This window comes from Solanum stenotomum, chromosome 6 (genome assembly GCF_019186545.1).
Source record: "Solanum stenotomum isolate F172 chromosome 6, ASM1918654v1, whole genome shotgun sequence".
In the NCBI taxonomy this organism is placed as follows: domain Eukaryota; kingdom Viridiplantae; phylum Streptophyta; class Magnoliopsida; order Solanales; family Solanaceae; genus Solanum; species Solanum stenotomum.
In genome coordinates, this window is record NC_064287.1 from 54,538,348 (window position 1) to 54,549,633 (window position 11,286).

Below are 11,286 nucleotides of genomic sequence, written 5' to 3' on the forward strand. Positions count from 1 at the left end.
TTTGCCCTTTGAAGAAGCTTATCTATATTGTGTACTTCTTGAATAAATTGTCATTCCCAAAGTTACAAAGTTCACCAAATTGAAGGAAATCACTATCTTCACTTAAGATGCTATATATCAACGTTAATACACCAGATATCCCATCAGAACTCCGAAGTTAAGCAAGCTTAGAGCTTAGATAAGAGTAGTACTAGGATGCACGACCCCTAGAAAGTTATCGTGTTTCATCCCTCCTTCAACACTTGTGGGATTATACTGGTTACGTTGTTGTTGCTGTTACACCGACTTCACTTATAGCAGGTGCAAGTAGCAATGTTCAACCACACTAACACAAGATTTATGATTGTTTTTAGTTTGAAGTGGAAACAAGTAAAAATAATAGTCAACTACTATAACATAAGACTTGGTAAATTTCTACTACTTTTGTTGTTTAACATCTTAATTTTTGGAACACCCCCTTTACTATTAGAGAGTTTTACATAACTTAGACTAAGTAACAAATCCATTTTTAACTCGTCAAATTTCTGACATCAGATTATGACAATGTAACTCATCAGTGTACATATTCTCTTTCTAGTAAAAAAAAAATTATTGGTTGAGAAAGATTTAAGGAGCACAAAAGTAGGAAATGGAGGTAAATGCATACTTTGTGATTGTCCACTAATTTTTACTGGAATTTTAGTAGATCTCATCAAAAGTTAAGAAGAGCTTCAAATATTAGCCTAAAAATAAGCTAATTATTTTTATTTATATGTAGTCGCGCAAAGTTAGGAGTTTTGCGTGACTGCATTAAGTTTGGTAATTATTTAGATGCTTTGTGTAAAATTCAACTCACCAAGAATGGTGTTTGATTATAGTTTTACAATCCTATATAAATAGAATACACAGAAGTTATGAGTTAATTTATATATTATTTTATATAAAATAAAAAATAAAACAATTAATCTCTATGTAACTAGTACCCACATAATTCTAACCAGCAACCAAACTATTTCTTAGTTCCTTTGTTCTACAAAATCAGTTGGGCCTTTTGTACCAAAAGGGAAAAAAGGGCCCACTAAGTTCTTTGTTGTTTGTCTGATGGATCAACCAATGGCCCAATGAAGAAGTCACAAGTTTGAGTCTCATGAGGTTGTTTGATTGGAAAACAAGTTATCTTAAAATTGTAGTAACGAAATTATTGTACTAGGATTATATAATAATGAAGTTAATTAGTGATATATTGTTATTGAGAGATGTTTGGTTCATTGCTTCTCTGATTCGTATGAAATTTAATACGATTTGAAAAAAAACCTATTTCCTTTATTAATAGAGATAGATGAGCTCCTTGATGAGTGGATGCACATACTTGAAGGAGAAAAACAAAACAAAACATTAGATGCATAATTTAGTAGAAAATATGACAAGACAAATAATTTTTCATTTTGGCACAACTTTAAGAGTTATATATTTTTTATATGATGATAAAAGCAAGTAAGAGATTATTTCCCTACTTTCGATGGTGAACTAATTATATTATCCTCAATTATGCTTATGTCAATCAAAGACATTATAACTTTATTAGGTAGCTAATTTTGTGGTCTTGTATTTAGAAGCTTCCTTTTTAGGTTAATTATTGTCATAATTTGGTATTAGTTTTAAATTTTAAACCTATACAACTTTGGAATTCAAACAAAATCTTGTTTTGGAGAAATGACCAAACTTCTAATACGAGGGGTGAGCTCCATCAGTTTGAACTAACATTTAGGCATTAGGATAATTTTTTCATCTTTCATCGGTTAAAAATGAAAAACAATTTATATGCAAAGTCGCAAACTATAAAATAAACATATCATTCTTTATCACTTATTCTGATTTAGTTTGATTCTTTTGGTGTAGATTTTATCTTTGTGCTTTTTTAAAAAGTTGATTTATATAATCAAGAGTTCCGTTGGTTATCTTAAATCAAACCAACATATTTCAACGTTGAGTCCGTTGGTTTTATCAAAAAGTATCGAATGGTTTGTCAATTTTTTGACCCTCGATTTTTTATCTATTCTTTTTTATAGTGAATGATAAATAGTCCTTCACTCTTAATCAAATATCTTGAATTCAAACTCAAGTGCTAGACATGAAATCTCCATTAGTGGTTACTGATCAAGCTAAAAATAAATGGAAGATCTAACTTTTAATTATTTTTATAATTTTTTATTTTTGAGATGCAATTTTTTTTTTATAAAAAATTTTATCTATGGTGTCTTCTATATATATATATATATATATATAATGTACCAAAATATTTTTTAATCTTGTGATTTTAAACATATCACGTGGAAGTTAAATTTAAAAGTTGACAAAAAAGAACGAAACATTTTTCAATATTTCAAAACGAAGTAAAAAAAAGACATAATATACAAAAAAAATTGTTAAAAAGTGCTTATGTAAATTTGGGGGTCTAAGGCGGATACCTTATTTCTAAAGGTATTGAGCCGCCCTTGAACGGTTTACGCTTTACCTCAAAATAAAATATCGAACACCGAATAAAAAAACTAAAAAGTAAAAACTGAAAGGAGTAACAAACAATAATGTGTGTACTTCACGCATGAATGAGGAAAGTGGTGAGAGATATATATGTACAGAAATTGTGTGAAAACGACAATAATAAGATAACGTAGGTTACAAGGAAAAGGTGAATTATAATATAAAGTTTTTATATTATGAAAAAGAAGAAAAAGGGATATGGTAAAAGGTAAACGTCAACTGACAATAGAGCAACTTAGAAATCCACGCAATTACACAATGCCGCCCAAAATATACCCTAAAAAGTAAAATCTACGACAAAAAAAAGTAAACTACTATAGTAAAACCAAAAAAACATCTCATTTTAATTTACGTGATATATTTTCTTTTAAGTTGTTAGAATAAAAATAGAATATTATAATAATGTAGCTTGATGTTATTGGGTCAAGCTCAATCCAATATTAATGTGTAGAAATGACTAAAATTATAACAACCAATAAATATGAAATTAAATAAATAAACTGAGAGTTCAACGCTAAGAATCTTAAAAATTGAACCAAACACTAAAGCACAAGCACATGAAATGTCATTTTTGGTGAATCATTAACATGTAGAAGCCTTTTAGATAATTGTAGCCTGTAGGTTTGATATATATAATTTTGTTATGTAGTCTTGATTAGGGAGGTGAAATTGTTCGATGCCATAGCAAATATTTGGGTTCAATTTCAAATTATTATATTTTCTTAATATATGTTTATGAAAATTCGAAAGGACAAAAATTATATAGTCTGTCAGTTTTTTAAAAATCGTTCCCTCATTTCCAACATAATCAAAATCATCAATTTTTGCTTTAGGTAAAAGTTAAAGCCGTCTATCGATCTTGATCCTCGGAGATTATCCGAGCTAATTATAGAGGCAAGAACACTTTCTAGCTAAGTCCAATTAATTGATCATAACGGTATCGTGGAAATGCTACACAGACCAAAAATACTAATTATTGTAGGAATGGCTTTATCCCAAACAAATTTAGTCCCAAGCTTGTATGCCCGTTCGATTTCTTATCAATTCCCAACCAGCTTTGAGAATAAATGACTCACTACAGTTCTTTTTCTTTGATATTTTTTTTAGTAGTGTTAATTAATACATTACACAAATTAAAACAGAAATATAGCAAGTTGAGCTATTACTGTCACAATGGCAATGTAATTACAACGTTAATTAGGTCAAATTTTTCACCACCCCCCCCCCCCCCCCCCAAATGACCAATCCCAAACAACAGAAAGTTGAAAAAAGGGGAAACTCTACAATTATACATCTAGAGATGCTATATATATCCAAGGGTTCTCCATTAATAAGTCATGATTCCTATATCATGATCAGCAAAAAATATAAAAGTTAGCTATAGCTAACTTCATATAAAATAGAGGGTTGATTCCAGCTAAATTCAAGAATGACATCCATGCTTTATAATATATACCTGGAAAAGTGTTTTTTTTAGGGGGAAAATCATCAAAAATGTGAAAAATATTAGATTCAAACCCATAATTATAAAATATACAATATTTTTAGTAAATAAAAGTTGAACTCATCAAATATAAATCATGTATCACATCGACGAAAGAACATACATTTGTCTAGGACCTTTTCACATTTATCGATATTTATTCATCATCCAAAATCCAATTTACTTCTTTCCGTTTCAATTTATTTATCCTACTTTTCCTTTGTAGTCTGTTTAAGAAAAGAATACCTCTTTCCTTTTCTGACAACTATTTAGTTTCAACTTCTCAAGTGACATGTTTAAAACCACAAGATTAAATAGCATTGTTGTACATTTGACATATCTTTAATTTAATACCACAAGATTTATAAGTCTTCTTACTTTCTTAAATTTTGTACAGAGTCAAAACATGACAAACAGATTGAAACGGAGAAAGTATATTAAACTAACCTTTGTCGTTCAAATCTCTCCAAAAACATTACCACATACTCGTGTCAGATTTTCCAAACAACACATTGTTTTTTGAAAGACCCAGCACGCATTTCGCTAACATTTTTGAAGAGTTCAAACAAACAAAAATGAGAATATTTGAAGCATATGAAAACTGTATGATCACATGTTATATAGATACAAAAATCTGAAAGAATATTTGCATAATATCTCAAAAACAATTAAAAGCATGATCATGTAGGACCACACATCTTAAAAATATGCTTCCATTTACTCAGACAAGCGTGACTTATTCTATTACTTGTGCATGCTTTGCATGAGATGTGTAACATCAACCAAAGCAATATTTCCCTTTAATTATTTGGCATGCTGGCTAGCTACCTGCTAAGGGAGCGCCATTGCCACCTTCTTTGGTCTCTGATTCTTAAAGCCCTATGGCCAAATTGATGTACTATAACAATCACAAATTCGGTTCTTGTCAAACCTAAACCCCACTAACAAAAGGAAAGTCCCTTTCTTTGTTTCATTTTATGTGAAGATATTTAACTAAGACTTCTGTGCCATGATTTTTGGTGTTAATTACAAGAAAATGTCATTAATTAAGGGAGAAATTAGATAGGAAGATAGTCTCTCTCATGGTACTTGTGTTGGTGTTCCATATCGACTAAAAGACGAGAACATGGACTTCTTATATGATCCTGGTCAATCATTTTCTCATGATCAATGTCTATATTTTTATCATGGTTTTAGAGTTAGACACATCCTAATTCATTGTTTCTAATGTTGCCCCCTCGTCTTATATTGTCTATGCTATTCAGTCTTGGATATGTGTGTGGGGGTGGGTGGGTGTCGCACATAGGCAAATGGATGAGAACATTCATCTATATGATCGTGGGCAATTCTTTCCTCATGAACTAGCTTTTGGGATCGGGTTAGACTCAAGTTTTATTTCTTTTTTAACTTGTAATCTCTCACAAGCACATGTATCAAGAAATTCCGTACACCAAAACTTGATCATATGAGAAGAGATCACACTAGAATTTGAACCTGATACTTCATGATTCTCGTCCACTTCATTAACTATTATGTCACATCCTAAATACTAACTTATACATATAATAATTATATATGTCTCTTTTTTTTTAAACGGCCCCCCTCTTAATCTTTGATATATATATGTCATCCGTTTGGAGAGTAGCTACTTGCTAGCTATAGGGCCCCTTCCTATCTACTATTTACTAGTTTAGCCATTTTATCACAGATCCCAAAATCTATCACAAGGTAACTTTCAATCACATTATAATCAAAGTAATTCAATCGTAACAAGCCTTTGTAAATAGTAAAAATGTTAAATTGGGTCTTAGATCTAACTCACACCCCAAAAGCTAACTCAAAGGGAAGAGGATTGTCCAAGCCTTATAAGGAGTCCACTCATCTCATTAATCACCGATGTGGGACTTTTGTCATTCTTTAACACCCCACCTCATGCCCAGTGCTTAACATCTGGTGTGTGGGCAATTTTGATTTTGGGGGCCCCAACATCGGGTGAGACCTCATGCCCAGTGCTTAGCATCTGGTGTGTGGGCAATTTTGATTTTGGGGGCCCCAACATCGGGTGAGACGGGCCCTGCTCTGATACTATGTTAAATTAGGTCTTGGGCTAACTCACACTTCAAAAGCTAGCTCAAAGGGAGGAGGATTGTCCAAGCCTTATAAAGAGTCCACCCATCTCATTAATCACCGATGTGGGACTTTTGTCATTCTTTAACAAAAAACAATGTGGATGAAAAGCATCAATCATCAATTCCTTCTAGCTAGTTCATGCATCAAGACCATAGATTGTTGCTTAAAACCAGTGGGGGACCAAACAATGCAATATTATAACTATATTATATTGAAAGATATATTAGTACTTTTTAAAGAGACAAAGCAACGAGCACAGAAAAAAGGTTGCGGTGGGAAAGCAATCTATGGGAAAGAGACTTTTATATGTTTTAAACTTTATCAACTTTAGATTTCCATCGCTTGGGATCTTGTTCGATTTGACCGGACATAAAATTATTGACAACTCCTATGTCCTATTATTACTTAAGTTTAATTAAATAGTAAAAGATATCTATATAGAACTAACTTATAGATTGATCTGAATTCATCCTCATTTTCTATCTATCATCTCTCACGTACAACAAATATTGGATAACTCTGTCTAATATCAGAGTTAGACAGATAAAAAAACATCACCTAATTTAATTTATATTTATAGATTAGATTTATAAACTACTTGGAATCTTTAGTAATCGATTGTTAATATGTATTGAATTGTATAATCACTTACCTCATGCGAAACTTTAAACAATTATATACGATTTAACAAAGTAAGTAAATAAGAGATCATATTAAAAGCTTTCCAAAAAGCAAAAACAAAAAGTCTGCATGCAATTTTTACCCATAAAAATAATTAAAAGTATGTTCTTCAAAGTTTAAACTCTTAGAATGGTCAAACAATTCAACAATTTTTTTTTTTACATATATATATATAGAACCCTTAAATAAATGATAATGTGGCTTGGTTAGAATTCTTCTCTCTTAACTAAAAGGTCCTAAATGTGAACTTCAGAAGTTGAAAAATTCAGATAGAGAGCATTTTCCCCTTTAATAAGCAGCAAACATTGAGTGTGAATCACAAACAAAGGCTTGACAGAAATTTCTTATAAAAAAAACACACTCTTACACGTGTGTAGGAGCACACGTGTAACGATCCCCCAAATAGTATATGTCATTGATGAAATTTAAAAAAATATATGATAAATTAATGCAAATTAGGAAAGGGATTATATTACCCTTTATATTATCTGTTTCGCATGCCAGGAGGTACAATATCTCCAAGCAATCCTTCATCAGTTGGTTGTTGTGTAGCATCTGGTTGACTTGTTTCTGGCAGTCTAATAGGTTCGGGTCCGGTTTCACCAGGCATTGTATGTGATTCTGGTGCAGCAGGACTACTCATAGGAACTAATTCATGAGGGTATTGAACACCGGATGGATGATAGAATTGTGAGGGTAAAGGTGTTAATTGAGATGTAAATGCTTCGTGATTGATAAGTCCACCTCTAGGAAATCCAACTGTATGGTGACAATGTTGTCCTTCATATGTTGTGATTACAATTGAGGAATCTGCAGAGGATCTCTCCACTCTTTTCTTTACTGTACACTTTGTATTTGTACAACGATAGTAACTCCTGACAAATCATACATATTCATCATGAGTAATTATTTATAAACTCCAAAATTCTGACTTCACCAAAAGTAAGTATGCAATGTGTTCGAGTCAACCTACATCATATAAATTGAAATGAAAGGAATATATGATTTTATCTATCCAAATCTTTACGAATATAGTTATTTGATACCTATATGTTAGTGATTGTAACAAAGTATTACTCTATAAAACCAATCAAGATATGCATACCTCACCGGAACACCACAATTATAAATAAATGATCACTCGTTAAGATACATGTATATGATTCCATTAGGATATAAGGACATGAATTAGGATTAGATATAATACCTTCCAACAAAATGTAATACTTAAAATACTACCGTCTGTCCTTTTTATTACTTATACTATCACTTTAGTCAAACAAATTTGGTCCAAATATTTAATCTGTCACTTCAAAAACCCCCAAGAAGACGATCTTTTTTCTTGAAAACAACCTCCATACTATTCCAAAAAGGCATATAACAAATGATTACTCGTGTATATAAGGTAGGATTAAAAGTAATTTAGTCAAGTACATGTACATCTTATGGTTAGTTTTATTAAACAATTTTCTCAACATCAAATCTTGAACCTAGTAAGTATACTTCAAATAATCATTAAAAACTCATAAAATTTAAATTCGTCTCAACGTACCTTGGAAATGGACTATTTTTAACAGCTTTTTGGCCATATTTCCTCCATCTATAGCCATCTTCAAGATGATCAACTTCACTTTTGGTCATAAATGCAAAGCGGGGCTGCCTGATTCGTTTCTGACCCTTCTTTTTAACCTTGCTTCTGTGGAATATTCAACCTAAAGTAACATTAGGAGTGTGATTCCTTCATCATGTATTACATAATATATACTATAGTACTTGAAAATATTAAAAAGAATTATATATAATTCCAAGTACACTTGCATTTTCTTTATAACTAAGAAACTCAATGCATCATTTAATATGAACCAATCTAGTTTCCAATTAGTAAATCATTGTAATAAACAAAATATCTTTCAATTGAAAAAAAATGGGTACTCATTCTTTTAATGAAGTTGTAGACATGGCGAATATTTGTCACCTAAATTGGTTTTATATTTTGGGGTATCAGACACTTCGATTAATTTCACACGATATTTATCACCTCCCATCAACAACAGGTACCAAGTAACTTTGACCACCAAAACTTTAACAGATAGGAAGAAATCACCCAGTGTTATATTCTTTTTATATATTGATAAGTAACAAGTTAAGTTTATCTAGTTGACTCCAACTTAGTTGAAATTTATATGTATTAGTGGTTGACTTATTGTATCAATGACAAACATGTAACACACGAATTTAAAGTTAGAAACCCGGGGCAGCGTAATACTACTAAACAACATCAAAATAGTAATACCACTTACTAATACTTATTACTACTACTTACAAAACGTATCCAAATTCTCTTCATGTTTGTTTGCTTTAAGTAACTCTACCTTATAGTTCAATTTACTATTAACGAAAGAATAATTTTTTAAAAACAAAAAACAAAACTTCACTTGGGCTTGTATAATTAGGTTGCACTACAAGTATAATGTAGACCATAACATAGAGAAATGCATGCAATGGACCTTGAGAGTTCACACAAACCAAAAATTCATGAAGTATTTTGTATTCACATAGAAACTGACTAAAGGCTATATTGATCATTAATTTTACAATTTTAACACATATCACACGAAAATAACTTTATTATTGCTTCATCAATTAAAAGTTTCCAGATTGTACCATTCCTTTTTCTTTCTTTAAATACTAATGTACGAAGCAATGGACCACGAAATAATGAAGCAGAAGAAACTAATTCTGTAAGAGATTACACCTAACCATTATTAGGGAAGAGTTATCGCAAGTTACTTTTTTATATAAAAAAAAAAATACTTTTCCTTAACAGTTAATTTTAATTATTATTAGGATATTTAATTTTAGAGGAAAAACTTCATCCACGCCATTCCCGCCGCAACAACGGCTGTTTTGAAGCCACAGAAAAGTGAGCAAATACCGAAAAGCCCATGTTTGATGATTAAAATTACGATAATACCTCTCTTTCTCTTCCCTCAACTTGCGTGAACAACTTGACATTTTTTCTACGCCTACGTACGGACACGTTAATGGCGTTTTTACTCCTTATTTACCATTGAAATCGCAGTTAATTATGAATTTAGACACACAGAGAAGTTCGACGATAAACACATGACTCACGCTGTATCGGACGGCGGTCGAGAGACGGAGGAGCTACCGGAAGCTGTAGATTTCTCCGGCGGATCATCAGAACAGCTAGATGAAACAGGTTCATCGGTGATTTTCTCCGTCACCGTCGGTTCAGTAACAGAAGCAGTAGTAGTACTATTTCCCGCCAAATCCTCATCGATCCGATGAAATCGACTACCGTCACCACCGGCGCGAACATCTCTATTTCCGTCCGGCTGAAAATTCCAGCCGAATTCGGTTAATATACTGCTCTCTCTATCAGTACTACTAGTACCGAAGAAGTAAACATTGTCCGATTCATCATCACCACCACCGAGTGACCAGCTTGATTCAGAAGCGGCGCCGGTGAACACCGCTGCAGCAGCAGCACCAGTAGTACCACTAGGTAATGGATCATTATCACCCTGCTTATCGTTTTCATCCATAGTTACAGAGTGAATTTAACGCGGAGAGAGAAAATTAAAGCTAGGGTTTATGGAGAAGGAGAAGATAAACGCGTAAAGAGTTTGGAATATTTAATTAGGAACATTTTTGGGGATTTGAAAGCTTTGTCGTGTCAATGGCAATTGGTGAGAAGACACTGAGAAAAATAGTATAGAAAAAAAAAGATAAGTTAGAAAAATGGGCGTCAACTTCTAAATAGGAGTACTTTGGGAGAGGCTGATATTTAAGTTATTATAAAATTCATATCTTTCCACGCGCTTCATCTCTTATATGTGAGATATGGAATTCTCTCTCCCTTTTCTTTTCAATTGACCAATTTGCCCTTGACGTAACTGGTATAGTTACTTTAGTGTGACCCAGAGATGTCACTGGTTCGAGATGTGGAAATAGTCTTAGACAATAAAGTCTTATGGTTTGATCCTAGTTGAAACCCCGCACATAGTGAGAGCTAATTAGTGCATTATGTGAAATTATCTTTCCCTTTTTTTTTTCTTTTCTTCCTCTTTACTCCTTATTCATATTTATCGATTTATTGATAAGGTTGATGTCAAGTGATTAGAATGTCACTAGTTAAAGCAGTGAAAAGAATTGTGTACAATAGAATTTTGTGATTCGATCTCAAACCTCATATACATAACAAGAGCTTAATATATCTTTTGCTACATTTTTTTAAATCGTTGTGCAGAGAGAAATAATATATTGAAAAGAAATAATATATATATATATATATATATGCACATTTTTTGCTTTGATTTCTTTTCTTCTTAAAAAGCAATTAATATGAAGCATTGTAATTACGCGACATGCTCTGTTAGGCCAAGTGAGTGATTTTGCTACGTTGAAGGATCCTAACAACAAAGGGATATTTTACATCGATCGTATAA

The 11,286-nt window shown here is 32.0% G+C and overlaps 1 protein-coding gene across 1 annotated transcript; it reads right to left on the reverse strand.

Annotated features, from left to right (window-relative positions):
* Positions 1 to 3,824: 3,824 nt before the first annotated feature.
* Positions 3,825 to 10,612, reverse strand: LOC125868199 (probable WRKY transcription factor 57). Its single transcript, XM_049548826.1, has 4 exons — positions 9,950 to 10,612; positions 8,367 to 8,510; positions 7,291 to 7,689; positions 3,825 to 3,976 (listed from the first exon to the last, which is right to left on the reverse strand). Exons 1-3 carry the CDS (start codon positions 10,381 to 10,383, stop codon positions 7,299 to 7,301), a joined length of 969 nt encoding a protein of 322 aa, XP_049404783.1. The 5' UTR covers positions 10,384 to 10,612; the 3' UTR covers positions 3,825 to 3,976; positions 7,291 to 7,298.
* Positions 10,613 to 11,286: the final 674 nt, after the last annotated feature.

Coding starts and splice junctions, on each gene's coding strand:
- LOC125868199 (XM_049548826.1), bottom strand. CDS start 10,383: ATGGATGAAAACGATAAGCAGGGTGATAATGATCCATTACCTAGTGGT. Junction 8,511..9,949: donor CGACCGCCGTCCGATACAGC/GTGAGTCATGTG, acceptor AATATTCCACAG/AAGCAAGGTTAAAAAGAAGG. Junction 7,690..8,366: donor AAAAATAGTCCATTTCCAAG/GTACGTTGAGAC, acceptor ATGATTTGTCAG/GAGTTACTATCGTTGTACAA.